General features: G+C 43.6%; 2 protein-coding genes across 2 annotated transcripts in view; both read left to right on the plus strand.

Moving 5' to 3' along the window:
* LOC123759382 (protein trapped in endoderm-1) overlaps window positions 1-19,547 on the plus strand; it is a 226,902-nt gene that overhangs the window by 107,704 nt on the left and 99,651 nt on the right. The window lies entirely within an intron of this gene.
* On the plus strand, window positions 18,249-18,656 carry LOC138367574 (keratin-associated protein 9-1-like). Its single transcript, XM_069329278.1, has one exon. It carries the CDS (start codon window positions 18,249-18,251, stop codon window positions 18,654-18,656), a length of 408 nt encoding a protein of 135 aa, XP_069185379.1.

Here is a 19,547-nt window from a genome sequence, read left to right on the forward strand (position 1 = left end):
AACTTGGTTACTGTGTTTATGGAGGAAATATAGACGCTGGAACTAGGTTACTGTGTTTATGGAGGAAATATATACGCTGGAACTAGGTTACTGTGTTTATGGAGGAAATATAGACGCTGGAACTTGGTTGCTCTGTTTATGGAGGAAATATAGACGCTGGAACTAGGTTACTGTGTTTATGGAGGAAATATAGACGCTGGAACTTGGTTACTGTGTTTATGGAGGAAATATAGACGCTGGAACTTGGTTACTGTGTTTATGGAGGAAATATAGACGCTGGAACTAGGTTACTGTGTTTATGGAGGAAATATAGACGCTGGAACTAGGTTACTGTGTTTATGGAGGAAATATAGACGCTGGAACTTGGTTGCTCTGTTTATGGAGGAAATATAGACGCTGGAACTAGGTTACTGTGTTTATGGAGGAAATATAGACGCTGGAACTTGGTTACTGTGTTTATGGAGGAAATATAGACGCTGGAACTTGGTTACTGTGTTTATGGAGGAAATATAGACGCTGGAACTTGGTTACTGTGTTTATGGAGGAAATATAGACGCTGGAACTTGGTTGCTCTGTTTATGGAGGAAATATAGACGCTGGAACTAGGTTACTGTGTTTATGGAGGAAATATAGACGCTGGAACTTGGTTACTGTGTTTATGGAGGAAATATAGACGCTGGAACTTGGTTACTCTGTTTATGGAGGAAATATAGACGCCAGAACCCATCATCATCGGGCTGCCACCTGAATCCGTTCGCACCGGGGCGTTGGTGGTTCATTAAACAGGATCCAATCAAGGGACAGACTGGGATCCTGAGATGTGTGTTTATGGGTCCACCTCTGTTGATTGGCTGGCGTGTGTAGGTGTGTGTGGGGAACCCACTTAATTGTGCTCGTGGGGATGGCCCTCCAGCTCCTGGTTCCCGCCTTTGAATCATTAATCGACTGGTGTAGGTGTGTACTCACCTAGTTGTACTTACCTAGTTGTGTCTGTAGGATCGAGCATTGACTCTTGGATCCCGCCTTTCGAGCATCGGTTGTTTACAGCAATGACTCCTGTCCCATTTCCCTATCATACCTGGTTTTAAAATTATGAATAGTATTTGCTTCCACAACCTGCTCCTGAAGTGCATTCCATTTTCCCACTACTCTCACGCTAAAAGAAAACTTCCTAACATATCTGTGACTCATCTGAGTTTCAAGCTTCCATCAATGTCCCCTCGTTCTGTTACTATTCCGTGTGAACATTTCGACTATGTCCACTCTGTCAATCTCCCTGAGTATTTTATACGATCCTATCATGTCCCCCCCTCTCCCTTCTTCTTTCTAGTGTGTACGGCACAGTTCCCTCAGGCGGTCCTCATACCGCATCCATCTTAGCTCTGGGACGAGTCTCGTTGCAAACCTCTGAACCTTTTCCAGTTTCTTTATATGCTTCTTCAGATGGGGACTCCATGATGAGGCGGCATACTCTAAGACTGGCCTCACATAGGCAGTGTAAAGCGCCCTAAATGCCTCCTTACTTAGGTTTCTGAATGATGTTCTAACTTTTGTCAGTGTAGAGTACGCTGCTGTCGTTATCCTATTTATATGTGCCTCAGGTGATAGATTAGGTGTTACGTCCATACCCAGGTCTCTTTCACGCGTCGTTACAGGTAGGCTGTTCCCCTTTATTGTGTACTGTCCCTTTGGTCTCCTATCTCCTAGTCCCATTTCCATAACTTTACATTTGCTCGTGTTGAATTCCACGTGTGCGTGTGTGTGTGTGTGTGTGAGTGCGTGTGTGTGTGCGTGTGCGTGTGTGTGTACTCACCTATTGTACTGTGTGTGTATATGTGTGTGTGTGTGTGTGTATGTGTGTGTGTGCGCACACCCGTCCTCAGGCTAAGTTCGTTCAAGCTACGTCGACGCCAAAGACACATTTATCAATTCGAACACACTGCGTATTAACAATAGGTTTGTATTTGTAGTACGTGGGTGAAGCATTTACGGCGTTGTGGTTCGAAAAAAAGTCGTCAGTGAAGCACTTGTTCGAGAAGTGTTCGAACGTCAGTTGTGAGAAGTGTATAAAAAGATTTTCATCCACAAGCTGGGAGTTTGTCGGCTAGATTAATGAGTATTTGGCCTAGGTTCATGAGGATGAGCTGTTACACGCGACTCACAACTGATGACGTTCGAACATTTCTCGAACAGTGCTTCGCTGACGCCCTCTGTTCGAACCACAACGCTGTAAATGTTCCATACATGTAGTACAAATACCAATAATCACCAACAGAACCTAAACACGTAATCTAACATACACATAAAAGTTTAGTATGTAATAACATTATTATATAAATGAGAACAAAGCTATTGTTAATACACAATGTTAACATTCATGATTGCGTCTTGGAGGGACGGCCGCCGCTTTAACGACCCTGGCCTAAAGATGGGTTGCCTGCAAATCGTTTTTCATACACAAACGGGATTTCTCGAGTTGATTAATGAGCATTTGGCTTTTGTTGGCGAGGCCGGGCAGCCTCCTGGAACCCAACAGGTGAGAACACAAGGCCATACCAACCGTAGCATCTTAATCCCACCTCTGTAAAGATTGTTAAAGATTTCTTTAAGGTTTGTACAGCACGTGATTTACTACTGACTTGTATAGGGCTGACAGTCGTTTGGTGGCGTGTTGGGCCTAAGGTTTATATCAACCTCTGGAGGGTTATAAGTAGCCCCACACGCCCCTCATCTTAATATTGAATTTTCTACTGAATTTGTTGTGTATGGCTGAGGACCTCCTGCCCGGGTCCACTCAGCTGTTGTCCTATAAACTCTCATTTGTATTTTGTTTAGTGTTTGACAAAGTTTAGATTGTGTTTACCTGGGACTGAATATCTTGTTTTATATAACTGTCTGTGTCTTATTGTGGCCTTGTTGTTTACAGGTAGGTGTTCAAGGCTCCCTTGAGAGTCCTGCTCCCTGCTGGGGGCACCTGCTGGGGCACCTGCTGGGGCACCTGCTGGGGGCACCTGCTGGGGGGACCTGCTGGGGGCACCTGCTGGGGGCACCTGCTGGGGGCACCTGCTGGGGGCACCTGCTGGGGCACCTGCTGGGGGCACCTGCTGGGGGCACCTGCTGGGGGCACCTGCTGGGCAGTACTGACACACTGAAGGTCAGAACAGGTAAGACAGCTGGGTATTGTGGGTGACTCTCTCTCTCTCTCTCTCTCTCTCTCTCTCTCTCTCTCTCTCTCTCTCTCTCTCTCTCTCTCTCTCTCTCTCTCTCTCTCTCTCCCCCCCCTGACCTATTCTTCCTGTCACACCATACTACACAGGGACGGGTGTACCATGAAGTGTAAACTCCATTAGCCAGCCTCCGTGGTGGAGTTAACAATACAGGTGAGACCTTGGTACACCTGGCCCGCCGTCCCCTGGGACCGTTCATGTACGGGGCCCAGTCTCCCGCGTCTCGTTAAACATTCCTAGTTGTCTTGTGTGCTCCACACACACACACACACACACACACACACACACACACACACACACACACACACACACACACACACACAGGAGTATGCGGAGTATGCGGCCCCAGCATGGAGCCCGTACCTTGTCAAGCACAAGACGAAGCTGGAAAAAGTCCAAAGGTATGCTACTAGACTAGTCCCAGAACTAAGAGGCATGAGTTATGAGGAAAGGCTGCGGGAAATGCACCTCACGACACTGGAAGACAGAAGAGTAAGGGGGGACATGATCACAACCTACAAAATCCTCAGGGGAATCGACCGGGTAAACAAGGATGAACTTTTCAACACTGGTGGGACGCGAACAAGGGGACACAGGTGGAAGCTGAGTACCCAAATGAGCCACAGAGACGTTAGAAAGAACTTTTTCAGTGTCAGAGTAGTTAGCAAATGGAATGCATTAGGAAGTGATGTGGTGGAGGCTGACTCCATTCACAGTTTCAAATGTAGATATGATAGAGCCTAATAGGCTCAGGAATCTGTACACCAGTTGATTGACGGTTGAGAGGCGGGACCAAAGAGCCAGAGCTCAACCCCCGCAAGCACAATTAGGTGAGTACAATTAGGTGAGTACACACACACACACACACACACACACACACACACATATACATATATATATATATATATATATATATATATATATATATATATATATATATATATATATATATATATATATATATATATATATATTGTAAGCCTCAAAAAACTCAGTATATAGGCAAGACAACAACATCTCTTTCCAGGCGTTTAACGATGCATAAGCAACAGGGCTCCATTAAGGAACATATAGCCTCTTCCCACAAACAAACCATCACCAGAGAAATCTTAGCAAACAACACAGAAATCATCGATAGATACAGCGATAGCAGGCGGCTTGACGTCTGCGAGGCACTACACATCAAGAAGTCAACACCAGCAATCAACAGCCAATTAATGCACAACTATATTCTACCCACTTCAAGACTCCGCTCCAATATAGAAGCATCAAGAAATATGGGCCAATAAAAATAGGCCTTCTGCAGTTACCTACTTTTGATACCTGTTTGTATTTCATTGTTTCGTGTTCTGTCTTGTGTTAAAAGTTTATTTTCACCTCATCCAAAACTATTGTAACATGTCACTTCACCCAAATGTAGGTATAAAAACTCGAAAGATGTTTAAGCTCTATTCAGTTAAAGTTGTGTGTGTGTGTGTAAACTAAAGTCTTTGAAAATGTAATAAGTTTTACGAAACGCGCTCAAGTGTCGCGTCAGACTAGATATAAAAATGAATTTTGGAGAATTGATCTTTGAATTACCATCAACAGTGAAAAGAAACGTAAGAAAGATCGAGAAAATTCGTGTTAGAATTATTAATCTTACTTTTTCGGTCATATTTAATAATATATGTCTACAGGAAAGACTGCTACCAAAATATACTAATATATATATATATATATATATATATATATATATATATATATATATATATATATATATATATATATATATATATATATATATATATATATATATATATATATATTACAAACGAACAATTAACCGCGCCAAACCGTTACTCGTATTGACACCATGACGTCACTTCCTCCCTTCGAGAACTCCAGTGAAAACACAAAACCGATAAACCGGCAGCCAATCAGTTTTCTTTTCCATCGTCCATCTGTTTTTCTCATTGGTCAGCCCGCCCGGTGGCGAACCCCCCCTCCCCCCTTGGGTCAACACTCCCAGGTGAAGTTGATGGGTAATGATATATAGAGCTGTCTGTGGGGGTAGTAATGATATATAGAGCTGTCTGTGGGGGTAGTAATGATATATAGAGCTGTCTGTGGGGGTAGTAATGATATATAGAGCTGTCTGTGGGGGTAGTAATGATATATAGAGCTGTCTGTGGGGGTAGTAATGATATATAGAGCTGTCTGTGGGGGGTAGTAATGATATATAGAGCTGTCTGTGGGGGGTAGTAATGATATATAGAGCTGTCTGTGGAGGTAGTAATGATATATAGAGCTGTCTGTGGGGGGTAGTAATGATATATAGAGCTGTCTGTGGGGGTAGTAATGATATATAGAGCTGTCTGTGGGGGTAGTAATATTATATAGAGCTGTCTGTGGGTGGTAGTAATGATATATAGAGCTGTCTGTGGGGGTAGTAATGATATATAGAGCTGTCTGTGGGCGGTAGTAATGATATATAGAGCTGTCTGTGGGGGTAGTAATGATATATAGAGCTGTCTGTGGGGGTAGTAATAATATATAGAGCTGTCTGTAGGGGGTAGTAATTATATATAGAGCTGTCTGTGGGGGGGTAGTAATGATATATAGAGCTGTCTGTGGGGGGTAGTAATGATATATAGAGCTGTCTGTGGGGGTAGTAATGATATATAGAGCTGTCTGTGGGGGTAGTAATAATATATAGAGCTGTCTGTGGGGGGTAGTAATGATATATAGAGCTGTCTGTGAGGGTAGTAATGATATATAGAGCTGTCTGTGGGGGTAGTAATGATATATAGAGCTGTCTGTGGGGGTAGTAATGATATATAGAGCTGTCTGTGGGGGTAGTAATGATATATAGAGCTGTCTGTGGGGGGTAGTAATGATATATAGAGCTGTCTGTGGGGTTAGTGATGATATATAGAGCTCTGTAGGGGTAGTAATGATATATAGAGCTGTCTGTGGGGGTAGTAATGATATATAGAGCTCTGTGGGGGGGTAGTAATGATATATAGAGCTGTCTGTGGGGGGTAGTAATGATATATAGAGCTGTCTGTGGGGGGTAGTAATGATATATAGAGCTGTCTGTGGGGGGTAGTAATGATATATAGAGCTGTCTGTGGGGGGTAGTAATGATATATAGAGCTCTGTGGGGGTAGTAATGATATATAGAGCTGTCTGTGGGGAGTAGTAATGATATATAGAGCTGTCTGTGGGGGTAGTAATGATATATAGAGCTGTCTGTGGGGGTAGTAATGATATATAGAGCTGTCTGTGGGGGGTAGTAATGATATATAGAGCTGTCTGTGGGGGGTAGTAATGATATATAGAGCTGTCTGTGGGGGGTAGTGATGATATATAGAGCTGTCTGTGGAGGTAGTAATGATATATATATAGAGCTGTCTGTGGGGGATAGTAATGATATATAGAGCTGTCTGTGGGGGTAGTAATGATATATAGAGCTGTCTGTGGGGGTAGTAATGATATATAGAGCTGTCTGTGGGGGAAGTAATGATATATAGAGCTGTCTGTGGGGGTAGTAATGATAGAGCTGTCTGTGGGGGGAGTAATGATATATAGAGCTGTCTGTGGGGGTAGTAATGATATATAGAGCTGTCTGTGGGGGGTAGTAATGATATATAGAGCTGTCTGGGGGGGGGGTAGTAATGATATATAGAGCTGTCTGTGGGGGGTAGTAATGATATATAGAGCTGTCTGTGGGGGGTAGTAATGATATATAGAGCTGTCTGTGGGGGAGTAATGATATATAGAGCTGTCTGTGGGGGTAGTAATGATATATAGAGCTGTCTGTGGGGGTAGTAATGATATATAGAGCTGTCTGTGGGGGGTAGTAATGATATTTAGAGCTCTGTGGGAGTAGTAATGATATAGAGCTGCCTGTGGGGTGTAGTAATGATATATAGAGCTGTCTGTTGGGTGTAGTAATGATATATAGAGCTCTGTGGTGGTAGTAATGATATAGAGCTGTCTGTGGGGGGTAGAAATGATATATAGAGCTGTCTGTGGGGGTAGTAATGATATATAGAGCCGTCTGTGGGGGGTAGTAATGATATATAGAGCAGTCTGTGGGGGTAGTAATGATATATAGAGCTGTCTGTGGGGGGTAGAAATGATATATAGAGCTGTCTGTGGGGGGTAGTAATGATATATAGAGCTGTCTGGGGGGTAGTAATGATATATAGAGCTGTCTGTGGGGGTAATAATAATATATAGAGCTGTCTGTGGGGGGTAGTAATGATATATAGAGCTGTCTGTGGGGGTAGAAATGATATATAGAGCTGTCTGTGGGGGGTAGTAATGATATATAGAGCTCTGTGGGGGTAGTAATGATATATAGAGCTGTCTGTGGGGAGTAGTAATGATATATAGAGCTGTCTGTGGGGGTAGTAATGATATATAGAGCTGTCTGTGGGGGTAGTAATGATATATAGAGCTGTCTGTGGGGGGTAGTAATGATATATAGAGCTGTCTGTGGGGGGTAGTAATGATATATAGAGCTGTCTGTGGGGGGTAGTGATGATATATAGAGCTGTCTGTGGAGGTAGTAATGATATATATATATAGAGCTGTCTGTGGGGGATAGTAATGATATATAGAGCTGTCTGTGGGGGTAGTAATGATATATAGAGCTGTCTGTGGGGGTAGTAATGATATATAGAGCTGTCTGTGGGGGAAGTAATGATATATAGAGCTGTCTGTGGGGGTAGTAATGATAGAGCTGTCTGTGGGGGGAGTAATGATATATAGAGCTGTCTGTGGGGGTAGTAATGATATATAGAGCTGTCTGTGGGGGGTAGTAATGATATATAGAGCTGTCTGGGGGGGGGTAGTAATGATATATAGAGCTGTCTGTGGGGGGTAGTAATGATATATAGAGCTGTCTGTGGGGGGTAGTAATGATATATAGAGCTGTCTGTGGGGGAGTAATGATATATAGAGCTGTCTGTGGGGGTAGTAATGATATATAGAGCTGTCTGTGGGGGTAGTAATGATATATAGAGCTGTCTGTGGGGGGTAGTAATGATATTTAGAGCTCTGTGGGAGTAGTAATGATATAGAGCTGCCTGTGGGGTGTAGTAATGATATATAGAGCTGTCTGTTGGGTGTAGTAATGATATATAGAGCTCTGTGGTGGTAGTAATGATATAGAGCTGTCTGTGGGGGGTAGAAATGATATATAGAGCTGTCTGTGGGGGTAGTAATGATATATAGAGCCGTCTGTGGGGGGTAGTAATGATATATAGAGCAGTCTGTGGGGGTAGTAATGATATATAGAGCTGTCTGTGGGGGGTAGAAATGATATATAGAGCTGTCTGTGGGGGGTAGTAATGATATATAGAGCTGTCTGGGGGGTAGTAATGATATATAGAGCTGTCTGTGGGGGTAATAATAATATATAGAGCTGTCTGTGGGGGGTAGTAATGATATATAGAGCTGTCTGTGGGGGTAGAAATGATATATAGAGCTGTCTGTGGGGGTAGTAATGATATATAGAGCTGTCTGTGGGGGGTAGTAATGATATATAGAGCTGTCTGTACGGGTAGTAATGATATATAGAGCTGTCTGTGAGGGGTAGTAATGATATATAGAGCTGTCTGTGGGGGGGTAGTAATGATATATAGAGCTGTCTGTGGGGGTATTAATGATATATAGAGCTGTCTGTGGGGGTAGTAATGATATATAGAGCTGTCTGTGGGGGTAGTAATGATATATAGGCTGTCTGTGGGGTTAGTAATGATATATAGAGCTCTGTGTGGGGGTATTAATGATATATAGAGCTCTGTGGCAGGAGTAATTATATATAGAGCTCTCTGTGGCGGTATTAATGATACATAGAGCTCTGTGGGAGGAATTAATGATATATAGAGCTCTGGGGGGTAGTAATGATATATAGAGCTCTCTGTGGCGGTATTAATGATATATAGAGCTTTCTGTGGCGGTATTAATGATATATAGAGCTCTCTGTGGGGGTAATAATGATATATAGAGCTCTCTGTGGGGGTAGTAATGATATATAGAGCTCTCTGTGGAGGTAGTAATGATATATAGAGCTCTCTGTGGAGGTAGTAATGATATATAGAGCTCTCTGCGGGGGTAGTAATTATATATAGAGCCCTGTGAGGGTAGTAATGATATATAGAGCTGTCTGTGGGGGTAGTAATGATATATAGAGCTGTCTGTGGGGTGTAGTAATGATATATAGAGCTCTGTGGGAGTAGTAATGATATAGAGCTGTCTGTGGGGTGTAGTAATGATATATAGAGCTGTCTGTTGGGTGTAGTAATGATATATAGAGCTCTGTGGGGGTAGTAATGATATAGAGCTGTCTGTGGGGGGTAGAAATGATATATAGAGCTGTCTGTGGGGGTAGTAATGATATATAGAGCCATCTGTGGGGGGTAGTAATGATATATAGAGCTGTCTGTGGGGGTAGTAATGATATATAGAGCTGTCTGTGGGGGATAGAAATGATATATAGAGCTGTCTGTGGGGGGGTAGTAATGATATATAGAGCTGTCTGGGGGGTAGTAATGATATATAGAGCTGTCTGTGGGGGTAATAATAATATATAGAGCTGTCTGTGGGGGGTAGTAATGATATATAGAGCTGTCTGTGGGGGTAGTAATGGTACATAGAGTTGTCTGTGGGGGGTAGTAATGATATATAGAGCTGTCTGTGGGGGTAGAAATGATATATAGAGCTGTCTGTGGGGGTAGTAATGATATATAGAGCTGTCTGTGGGGGGTAGTAATGATATATAGAGCTGTCTGTACGGGTGGTAATGATATATAGAGCTGTCTGTGAGGGGTAGTAATGATATATAGAGCTGTCTGTGGGGGGGTAGTAATGATATATAGAGCTGTCTGTCGGGGTATTAATGATATATAGAGCTGTCTGTGGGGGTAGTAATGATATATAGAGCTGTCTGTGGGGGTAGTAATGATATATAGGCTGTCTGTGGGGTTAGTAATGATATATAGAGCTCTGTGTGGGGGTATTAATGATATATAGAGCTCTGTGGCAGGAGTAATTATATATAGAGCTCTCTGTGGCGGTATTAATGATACATAGAGCTCTGTGGGAGGAATTAATGATATATAGAGCTCTGGGGGGTAGTAATGATATATAGAGCTCTCTGTGGCGGTATTAATGATATATAGAGCTTTCTGTGGCGGTATTAATGATATATAGAGCTCTCTGTGGGGGTAATAATGATATATCGAGCTCTCTGTGGGGGTAGTAATGATATATAGAGCTCTGTGGAGGTAGTAATGATATATAGAGCTCTCTGTGGAGGTAGTAATGATATATAGAGCTCTCTGCGGGGGTAGTAATTATATATAGAGCCCTGTGAGGGTAGTAATGATATATAGAGCTGTCTGTGGGGGTAGTAATGATATATAGAGCTGTCTGTGGGGGGTAGTAATGATATATAGAGCTCTGTGGGAGTAGTAATGATATAGAGCTGTCTGTGGGGTGTAGTAATGATATATAGAGCTGTCTGTTGGGTGTAGTAATGATATATAGAGCTCTGTGGGGGTAGTAATGATATAGAGCTGTCTGTGGGGGTAGAAATGATATATAGAGCTGTCTGTGGGGGTAGTAATGATATATAGAGCCGTCTGTGGGGGGTAGTAATGATATATAGAGCTGTCTGTGGGGGTAGTAATGATATATAGAGCTGTCTGTGGGGGGTAGAAATGATATATAGAGCTGTCTGTGGGGGGTAGTAATGATATATAGAGCTGTCTGGGGGGTAGTAATGATATATAGAGCTGTCTGTGGGGGTAATAATAATATATAGAGCTGTCTGTGGGGGGTAGTAATGATATATAGAGCTGTCTGTGGGGGTAGTAATGGTACATAGAGTTGTCTGTGGGGGGTAGTAATGATATATAGAGCTGTCTGTGGGGGTAGAAATGATATATAGAGCTGTCTGTGGGGGTAGTAATGATATATAGAGCTGTCTGTGGGGGGTAGTAATGATATATAGAGCTGTCTGTACGGGTAGTAATGATATATAGAGCTGTCTGTGAGGGGTAGTAATGATATATAGAGCTGTCTGTGGGGGGGTAGTAATGATATATAGAGCTGTCTGTGGGGGTATTAATGATATATAGAGCTGTCTGTGGGGGTAGTAATGATATATAGAGCTGTCTGTGGGGGTAGTAATGATATATAGGCTGTCTGTGGGGTTAGTAATGATATATAGAGCTCTGTGTGGGGGTATTAATGATATATAGAGCTCTGTGGCAGGAGTAATTATATATAGAGCTCTCTGTGGCGCTATTAATGATACATAGAGCTCTGTGGGAGGAATTAATGATATATAGAGCTCTGGGGGGTAGTAATGATATATAGAGCTCTCTGTGGCGGTATTAATGATATATAGAGCTTTCTGTGTCGGTATTAATGATATATAGAGCTCTCTGTGGGGGTAATAATGATATATAGAGCTCTCTGTGGGGGTAGTAATGATATATAGAGCTCTCTGTGGAGGTAGTAATGATATATAGAGCTCTCTGTGGAGGTAGTAATGATATATAGAGCTCTCTGCGGGGGTAGTAATTATATATAGAGCCCTGTGAGGGTAGTAATGATATATAGAGCTCTTTGTGGGGGAAGTAATGATATATAGAGCTGTCTGTGTGGGTAGTATTGATATATAGAGCTGTCTGTGGGGTAGTAATGATACATAGAGCTCTCTGTGGGGGTAGTAATGATATATAGAGCTCTCTGTAGGGGATATTAATTATATATAGGGCTCTCTTTGGGGGATATTAATTATATATAGAGCTCTCTGTGGGGTATTAATTATATGTAGAGCTCTCTGTGGCGGTATTAATGATATAGAGAGCTCTCTGTGGCGGTATTAATGATATATAGAGCTCTCTGTGGCGGTATTATTGATATATAGAGCTCTCTGTGGCGGTATTAATGATATGTAGAGCTCTCTGTGGCGGTATTAATGATATGTAGAGCTCTCTGTGGCGGTATTAATGATATGTAGAGCTCTCTGTGGCGGTATTAATGATATATAGAGCTCTCTGTGGCGGTATTAGTGATATATAGAACTCTGGCGGTATTAATGATATATAGAGCTCTCTGTGGGGTATTAATAATATATAGAGCTCTCTGTGGCGGTATTAATGATATGTAGAGCTCTCTGTGGGGGTGTTAATGATATATAGAGCTCTCTGGGGGTTAGTAAAGATATATAGGAGCCGCCTATGGATGCTGGAATTTATAGGAATAAGAGAGACATACAGACAGACAGAGACAGACAAAAAGAGACGGGTAAATAGAGAAAGAGACAGAAATAGGAAGCCAGGACAGGGGAAAAAACATAATGGAGACATAAAAGAGAATATACGTGCAGGATTTATACAACATTGGGATTCAATACAAGATACAATACAGGATTATGTGGACAATACTCCTGGGTAACATTACCTCTCTCTCTCTCTCTCTCTCCCACACACCATAATGAACTTGTTTTAGCTCATATAACTTCCGCTTGAACCAGATCTTAAACACACTGTTTCCCTTTGGCCTTGACCTAGCTGCTCTCTCTTTCCCTCTCTCCCCTCTCTCTCTCTCTCTCTCTCCCCTCTTTCGTATTTCTCCGTTCTTCTCCTTTGCGACTCTCTGCTTCTCTTCCTCGGCCTCTTATTGCTCGGTCAACTCATTTACCATGTTTTTCTCCTCATCTTTCTCCCTTAACAAAAGAGAGAGAGAGAGAGAGAGAGAGAGAGAGAGAGAGAGAGAGAGAGAGAGAGAGAGAGAGAGAGAGAGGAAGCCGGTGGGGGGGGGGGGGACCGCCGTCATCTCAACATGAACCAAAAGCAGGAAATTTGAAACTCTTTAATTATTTTTTGACTGCTGTGTAAATTCTTACAAAAAAAACGACTTGAAACAAAAGCAGTTAATCTGTTCCTTCTCTCCCACACAGGTGCCTCCCTGGCTAGGGTGTAACCCCCTCCCATCCTCCCTGTCCCCTTACACCCCCCCCCCTTCTCTACCCCCTTTTTCTCTCTTTCTCTCCCTTTCACTCCATTCTCCCTACCTCTCCCTCACAACACCTCCACCCGCATGACGCTCCTTGGGGAGGTGAGGCAAATGGGTATATTATTTACCTTCAGGTGAGGGATAGAGGATGGAGAGAGGGAGAGGGAGAGGGAGAGAGAGAGAGGGAGGGAGGAGAGGGAGAGAGAATACACCACCACAACACAGTAGACAGTAAACAACCAGAGCCCAGGCCACAGAGCCCAGGCCACAGAGCCCAGGCCACAGAGCCCAGGCCACAGAGCCCAGACCACAGAGCCCAGACCACAGAGCCCAGACCACAGAGCCCAGACCACAGAGCCCAGACCACAGAGCCCAGACCACAGAGCCCAGACCAAGTAGGTGACCTTCCCTGCCCCTCTGAAGAAAGTGTTTAACACAGGCGACTGTAGTAAACATCTCCTATATTGTCTTTAATACAGGCGTCAGCCATGTTGTGTGTGGTCTCTCGTGTTGTGTAAGCGACCGTCGTCCTGTCTGTGTCGTGTTGTGTAAGCGACCGTCGTCCTGTCTGTGTCGTGTTGTGTAAGCGACCGTCGTCCTGTCTGTGTCGTGTTGTGTAAGCGACCGTCGTCCTGTCTGTGTCGTGTTGTGTAAGCGACCGTCGTCCTGTCTGTGTCGTGTTGTGTAAGCGACCGTCGTCCTGTCTGTGTCGTGTTGTGTAAGCGACCGTCGTCCTGTCTGTGTCGTGTTGTGTAAGCGACCGTCGTCCTGTCTGTGTCGTGTTGTGTAAGCGACCGTCGTCCTGTCTGTGTCGTGTTGTGTAAGCGACCGTCGTCCTGTCTGTGTCGTGTTGTGTAAGCGACCGTCGTCCTGTCTGTGTCGTGTTGTGTAAGCGACCATCGTCCTGTCTGTGTCGTGGTGTGTAAGCGACCGTCGTCCTGTCTGTGTCGTGTTGTGTAAGCGACCGTCGTCCTGTCTGTGTCGTGTTGTGTAAGCGACCGTCGTCCTGTCTGTGTCGTGTTGTGTAAGCGACCGTCGTCCTGTCTGTGTCGTGTTGTGTAAGCGACCGTCGTCCTGTCTGTGTCGTGTTGTGTAAGCGACCGTCGTCCTGTCTGTGTCGTGTTGTGTAAGCGACCGTCGTCCTGTCTGTGTCGTGTTGTGTAAGCGACCATCGTCCTGTCTGTGTCGTGTTGTGTAAGCGACCGTCGTCCTGTCTGTGTCGTGTTGTGTAAGCGACCGTCGTCCTGTCTGTGTCGTGTTGTGTAAGCGACCGTCGTCCTGTCTGTGTCGTGTTGTGTAAGCGACCGTCGTCCTGTCTGTGTCGTGTTGTGTAAGCGACCGTCGTCCTGTCTGTGTCGTGTTGTGTAAGCGACCGTCGTCCTGTCTGTGTCGTGTTGTGTAAGCGACCGTCGTCCTGTCTGTGTCGTGGTGGCGCCAGAGACGGGCTGGTGGCGTCTCCTGTGAGCGAAACTACAGACAGGAGAACATTTAGGGTGCGGGCAGGAATTAGCGATGATATTGGCACTCGTGTACCTGGGTAAATACTGGTCTGGAAGCAGGGCTGTTGCTCCAGCGAACACATTACCGGGTGACCTAACAGACGTGAGGGGATACTGGAGTGTTTCAGGCGTAGGTTACACATATACGGATGTCAATAACATCTCTGCAATGCAAGCAACCTACCTATAAAACGTCATTATTTGGGCGCTTTAATTGTACTAATAGGTCGCATTTTTAACGAACTTGGCGATTCGGCAAAAGATTGGGATGGATTAGGTGAGTGTATTAGGAGGGGGACAGGAGGTAAAGAGGAAGGAGGTACAGAGGAGGCAGAGAGAGAGGGAGCAGGCAGAGAGAGGGAGCAGACACAGAGAGGGGAGGGATAGAGAGAAGGAAGAGGTTAACAATGCAGCAACACTGGATAGAAACTTGGACTGGTGAAGAGTGAGACGGTCCCTGAAGGCCCTGGGAGGGCCCCGAGGTCCTCCAGATGGGAAGAAAGTGACTCATTATGACCGCCCGGGAAGACGACCAAGACCACTTTTTTCCCGCCCTCTATTTCCTGCCCGGGAGTGGGGCAGAAAGTATTATTTGACGTTAGGGTAGGATGGAAAATCTGGGGTAATTGGATGGGTAAAATATCTCGACTCCTTTTTTAGGGGAAGATACTTACCTTCGTGTAAGATATACTTACACGAATATACTTTTGGGAATATACTTTTGGGAAAGTGTGTTCCCAGCTCCTAGAGTGGCGTCACAACTAAGCCTTTCCAAGTCTGGGTAATAAGTAATAATAAGTCTTATCTACAAAGATAGGCAAAATATAAGGCTTAAAGTCCACTTGGAGTGGAAAATCAGCTATAGTGAGAACAAGTCTTATTTTAGCCATAGCATTCAACGTTCACTTACAATTGTGCCCCAAAAATATATATATATCGCTACTCTGATATAAAGAAAGTCTTAAGCCTTAGCAAGGCCAAGTCTGAATGCCACACAATAATTATTTAAAATATGATTTTAATAATTATTATATGATTAAAATCGGTCTCCAAGACACAGAGAAGGGTTAATGTAATCTTGTCTTGTCTGAAGAATCTGTCTCCACACTCTCTAAGTTTTGGAAACCAAGAAACTCAATTTCTTGTACCTGGAGTACCCGCTCTAAGAGTACCCGCCCTGAGAGTACCCGCACTGAGAGTACCCGCTCTAAGAGTACCCGCCCTGAGAGTACCCGCACTGAGAGTACCCGCTCTAAGAGTACCCGCCCTGAGAGTACCCGCTCTAAGAGTACCCGCCCTGAGAGTACCCGCACTGAGAGTACCCGCTCTAAGAGTACCCGCCCTGAGAGTACCCGCTCTAAGAGTACCCGCCCTCAGAGACTGAGTTACCGTGTCGTCAAAATATTGCGGCGCTCGAGGGAGTGATTTACGGGCCTGTTGGTGCTGGAGCTTGGCACCTCAAGGGTATATAGCCTGGTACTAAAGGGCTTGTGCTCCAAGGGGGTTATATACGTCCGGGTCAAGACGTTTCGTCCACTCTGAAAAAAGAAAGGATCAATTCTTAACTATAATTGATTGTTTATTCTTAAGATTGTTTATCCTTATCAAAATATCTTATATACTTTTATTTCTAACGACTCTATTGATAACTATGATTCGATCAGGGCGGCATCCGCCTCGTCTTCCAATCTGAAATAGAAGGAACTGCAGCAATTAATGTATTTAATATATCTATTAAAAGGAAATATTATATCAACTTGAAGATGGAGTAAGACTTTACAGAAGTATTTACCCAGTGTATAAGAAACTAGTGTATCAATAAACAAGATCCCTGCTGCACGAGGCTAACAACCGAACCACTCCAACATAAAAGGTACACCTAACAAACTAGTGCGCCTTCATAATTAACTATTCATAATTAACTCTTACTCAATTATATAATAATTGCTTAAATAAACAAAACTGATTGGAAGGGCTTTATTTACTCAGTATCCAATGAGTATAATACTAATATGGGAGTATTATATTATTAGTTTTATTAGTTAATTAGGCCCTAACTTTGCACCTAAGCACATCAGAGGCCAGATTCACGAAAGCACTTACGCAAGCACTTACGAACGTGTACATCTTTCCTCAATCATTAACGGCTTTGGTTACATTTATTAAACAGTTTACAAGCATGAAAACTTCCCAATCAACTGTTGATATTGTTATAAACAGCCTCCTGGTGCTTCGGAGCTCATTAACTGTTTAATAATTGGGAACAAAGCCGCCAAAGATTGAGAAAAGATGTACAGGTTCGTAAGTGTTTGCGTAAGTGCTTTCGTGAATCTGGCCCATCAGGTGCGGAGCGGGCCACCCCGGCCACACCATGTTGACCAGTACACAGTGTGGCTCCGGCCTCACACCAATAGAGGGCGCCACACTCAGTGTCATGCCAATGAGCAGTTGCATCGTTTAGAGGTCGGGAGGTTGAATGCTAAAGTAAGCCAAAGTAATAAAAGTAATCGTATTTAATTAATACATTTACATATTAATTGAAATCATTACAATTTTTAGTTTTAATAAAGGTGAGATATACAGTTTTTCTGTGGGAGTGTGTGGGGGGGGGGTGGTGTGGGAGAGGGGGTGTGGGAGTGTGTGTGTGGGGGGTGTGGGAGAGGGGGTGTGGGAGTGTGGGGGGGGGGGGGGTGTGGGAGTGTGGGAGAGGGAGGTTACCTTACCTTGAGGTGCGGGGCTTAGTGTCCCCGCGGCCCGGTCGTCGACCAGGCCTCCTGGTTGCTGGACTGATCAACCAGGCTGTTAGACGCGGCTGCTCGCAGCCTGACGTATGAGTCACAGCCTGGTTGATCAGGTATGGGGGAGTATGGGAGTATGGGAGTGTGAGAGTTCCGTCACGTGGCGGCGTGTATAATAATTAATACGGTTGAAGTATTAAAGTAACAAATGTGGTAAAAGTGGTTGAATATAATTTCTTAAAACAACTTTGTAGATTGATGTATATTAATTTTCTTTATATATCAGCAGTGTGGTAATGCTGTGTTGCTTTAGGATGATTGTCCAGGTTGTGTTGGGTGGCGTATGGTGGCCACGGCGTCACGCCACACTCCTTTGGAGAATAAATTCTTCATTCTATTTTCTCCAATTCTACATTTCTCCATGTTTTATTTTCAAGTTTTATTTTCACGTGGGTTTGTATATTTCTTATTCTGCTGAACATCAAGTTTATTTTTACACGAGAAGAGTCAAATTTGTGAACAGTTTACACGGTGTACTAATCTTACATGTGAACAGTCTACACAGTGCACTAATGCTACATGTAAACAGTTTACACAGTGTACTAACCCTACATGTAAACAGTTTACACTGTGTACTAATCTTACATGTGAACAGTCTACACAGTGCACTAATGCTACATGTGAACAGTCTACACAGTGCACTAATCTTACATGTGAACAGTTTACACAGAGCACTAATCCCACATGTGAACAGTTTACACATGTGCACTAATCTTACATGTGAACAGTTTACACAGTGCACTAATCCTACATGTGAACAGTCTACACAGTGCACTAATCCTACATGTGAACAGTCTACACAGTGCACTAATCCTACATGTGAACAGTTTACACAGTTCACTAATCTTACATGTGAACAGTTTACACAGTGCACTAATGCTACATGTAAACAGTTTACACAGTGCACTAATGCTACATGTGAACAGTTTACACAGTGCACTAATGCTACATGTGAACAGTTTACACAGTGCACTAATGCTACATGTGAACAGTTTACACAGTGCACTAATGCTACATGTGAACAGTTTACACAGTGCACTAGTGCTACATGTAAACAGTTTACACAGTGCACTAATGCTACATGTGAACAGTTTACACATGTGCACTAATGCTACATGTGAACAGTTTACACAGTGCACTAATGCTACATGTGAACAGTTTACACAGTGCACTAATGCTACATGTGAACAGTTTACACAGTGCACTAATGCTACATGTGAACAGTTTACACAGTGCACTAATGCTACATGTAAACAGTTTACACAGTGCACTAATGCTACATGTGAACAGTCTACACAGTTCAGAAGTGCTGTCACGGGTACTCGTGAGGGCACTGTGAGGTAAACCACACATGTGGCACAGTTCCAGGGAAGTGTTCACACACCAACTCCGTCTTTGTTAAGAAATAATGTTCTCTGTTTTGAAACATATTCTGAAATTATAATTAGTTGACGTTCTAAAGGAAGGAATATATAAACTTTAAGAGTGTTTCAAAAACTTTGATATATTATTTACGATGTAAATATCTCAGTATCTACCATAGTCTACCCAAATAAAACTAAACGGCCTTAATGTTGAGCAAAATAGGATTTAGTCATCAAAAGTTCAAAGGAAAAATTCAAATATGTGGATTTCATGAAGGATTTCACAGGATTTCACAGGTTTCCGGGCCACAGGTTCCCTCCTGTGGCCCGGCCCCACTGTGGGGCGTCTCTTCTGGGGTCATCTGTGGCGTGGGAGGGGATTACCTTCACCTCAAATGCAACTTTGGGGGTGAAGACTTTGACTTTGATGACTTAGCCATTCATATCAATCATGGCCTCATCACTGAAAACAAGACACTGTTCGAACTCGTCTTCTTCAAACTTCTCGTGGATGTTGACACAGAATTGCTTGCGCCTTTTGCTTGGCATCTGTCTTTATGGTGCGAACAAGCTGTAGCTTGTAGCGGGCGTCGTTAGCAAGTGTTTCCTGGCGACACGCCACGCTGTCGTTCCAGG

Source organism: Procambarus clarkii, chromosome 22 (genome assembly GCF_040958095.1).
Source record: "Procambarus clarkii isolate CNS0578487 chromosome 22, FALCON_Pclarkii_2.0, whole genome shotgun sequence".
Taxonomy (NCBI): domain Eukaryota; kingdom Metazoa; phylum Arthropoda; class Malacostraca; order Decapoda; family Cambaridae; genus Procambarus; species Procambarus clarkii.